Source organism: Colobus angolensis, unplaced genomic scaffold (genome assembly GCF_000951035.1).
Source record: "Colobus angolensis palliatus isolate OR3802 unplaced genomic scaffold, Cang.pa_1.0 Scaffold55, whole genome shotgun sequence".
In the NCBI taxonomy this organism is placed as follows: Eukaryota; Metazoa; Chordata; class Mammalia; order Primates; family Cercopithecidae; genus Colobus; species Colobus angolensis.
In genome coordinates, this window is record NW_012119043.1 from 649458 (window position 1) to 652060 (window position 2603).

The 2603-nt window shown below is 50.3% G+C and overlaps 1 protein-coding gene across 3 annotated transcripts in view; it reads left to right on the forward strand.

Annotated features, from left to right (window-relative positions):
* Positions 1 to 6: 6 nt before the first annotated feature.
* The window catches only part of DNAJA3 (DnaJ (Hsp40) homolog, subfamily A, member 3), a 32709-nt gene continuing 30112 nt past the window's right edge, over positions 7 to 2603 (forward strand). For all 3 annotated transcript variants that reach the window (XM_011961317.1, XM_011961318.1, XM_011961319.1), the window contains exon 1: positions 7 to 243. In XM_011961317.1, coding sequence (XP_011816707.1) covers positions 33 to 243 — 211 coding nt within the window. In that variant the 5' untranslated portion in view covers positions 7 to 32. The remainder of the gene's footprint in view (positions 244 to 2603) is intronic.

A 2603-nucleotide genomic window follows, 5' to 3' on the forward strand; every position in this document is an offset into this window, starting at 1 on the left:
GGGCGGCGCAGGCGCAGTGTCCCCCGGCCAAGATGGCGGCGCGGTGTTCCACACGCTGGTTGCTGGTGGCTGTGGGGACCCTGCGGTTGCCGGCTGCATCGGGGAGAGGGGCTCGGCCACCCAGGGAGGGCGTAGTGGGGGCATGGCTGAGCCGCAAGCTGAGCGTCCCCGCCTTTGCGTCTTCCGTGACCTCTCGCGGCCCCAGAGCGCTGCTGACATTGAGACCTGGTGTCAGCCTCACAGGTGAGGGCAGGTTCCAACTCCCGAGTGGCGGTTTCAGGGCCTAGAAGGGAGTGAGTCTCCTCGCTGTGACTGCGGCTGCGGGGGTAGTGGGGTGGAGGGTGTCTTCCGACCTGGATGCAAAATTGCCGGAGACACAGGCAGGCAGGAGGCGGGGAGGCCTAAGAGGCTACTCAGCCGTCAGGGAAGGGAGAGAAGCGTGGAGCCTCCGGCGGCGGTGATGAAACGCCCCGTAGACCGTGATCCTTCACCTCTCTGTCAACATTTCTGGAGGCCGCTGCTCTCTCGTCCTCTTCCTTTCCCATCTCTCCACCTTCTAGCCCGTAGCGGAAGGGAAGAGCTAACTGCCATTCGGAGAGGCCTAGGTACTTTGTTACAAAAACCCTGCAAGATGCCTGTCGTCATCCCCATTTTAGAGAATGGGAAACTGAGATTCAACAGAGGAATCGACCAGCCCAAGGTCATGAAGTTAGACGAGAAGAGTTGTCTCAAACCCATCTCAAACCCACAACTGTCGTGTCATAGCTTACTCTGTTTCTATCACATGGTGCTAATTCAAGGGCACAGTTAACAATCTTTTTAGAAGTCCTTAGTTGGTGATTGTAATAATAACACAGTCAGACATTTATCGAGCACTTACTGTTGTCCAGGCATGGTTCCCCCCTTACATCACATTTCCACGTGAGAGGCACTGTTATTCCATTTTATAAAGATACCGAGGCTTAGATGTTAAACCACTTACAAATGTCACAAAAAGGTGGAGCCTTGATTTCATTGCCTGAGATGATACTGAATTATACGTTAAGCCTTGAAGTGCTTAGCCATGTTTTCTTTTCTTTCTTTTTTTTTTTTTGAGACTGAGTCTTGCTCTGTTGCCCAGGCTGGAGTGCAGTGGCTGGATCTCGACTCACTGCAACCTCTGCCTCCTGGGTTCAAGAGATTCTTCTGCCTCAGCCTCCCAAGTAGCTGGGATTACAGGCACGCGCCACCACGCCTGGCTAATTTTTGTTATCTTTTATAGAGATGGGGTTTCGCCATGTTGGCCAGGCTGGTCTCAAAACTCCTGACCTCAGGTGATCCGCCTCCCCTGTTGGCTTCCCAAAGTGCTGGGTTTACAGGCGTGAACCATCGCGCCTTGCTTAACCATGTTTTCTTATGCTGTGTGTTTTGTGCTGTATGTTGTATGTACCTGAATTGTGCTAGTTTCGTGTCCTCCAGAGTTTGTGCAAATGATATTTAAGCTATCTACAAATGTATAAAGATTAATAAAGGGCCCTGAGAAGAGAATTTATACCAAGTAACTTCCTGTTGCAATCCAGTTTGTAATACTTACATAGTAGACAATTGTTAAAGTATCAGTAATTGTGGTTACTTCATGCAATGTAAAGAAAAGAGACTGGGCTTCAGGGGTGAACTTTCCCAGTGTGTGTGAGTGGGGTGTATTATTTAATCCCTTTGAGCCTCTCTTTGAAAATTCATTCATTCACAGGTATTAATTGAGGCCAGTTGTATGCCAGCCACTGTTCTGGGCGCTGAGGAGATGGTAGAGAACAAAGAGATTGGATGTGCGTTTGGTTAAGAGAATGATTATTTATTTATTTAATTATTGGTTACAATAGGGCCTCCTGTGGCCCAGACTGGAGTGCAGTGGCACGATCACAACTCAGTGATCACAACCTGGACCTCCTAGGTTCAATCGATCCTCCGTCCTCAGCCTCTTAAGTAGCTGGGACTACAGGCATGCACCACCACACCCAGCTAGTTTTCTGTAGATGGGATTTTACCATGTTACCCAGGCTGGGCTCAAGTGATTTGCTTGTTTCAGCCTCCCAAAGTGCTGGGATTACAGGCATCAGCCACTGCACCTGGCCAAGAGAATGAATTTTCTTTTTGTTTTGAGACAGAGTCTCACCTAGGCTCTGTCACCTAGGCTGGAGTGCAGTGGCGCTGTCTCAGCTCACTGCAAGCTCCGCCTCCTGGGTTCACGCCATTTTCCTGCCTCAGCCTCCCGAATAGCTGGGACTACAGGTGCCCGCCACCATGCCTAATTTTTTGTATTTTTAGTAGAGATGGAGTTTCACCATGTTAGCCAGGATGGTCTCAATCTCCTGACCTGGTGATCCGCCCACCTTGGCCTACCAAAGTGCTGGGATTACAGGCATGAGCCACCGCGCTCAGCCTTATTTTTATTTTTGAGATGGACTCTTGCTCTGTTGCCCAGGCCGAAGTGCAGTGATGTGATCCTGGCTCACTGCAACCTCTGCCTGCCAGAATCAGGCGATTCTCCTGCCTCAGCCTCCCGAGTAGCTGGGATTACAGGTGTGTGCCACCATGCCTAGCCTTTTTTTTTTTTTTTTGAGACA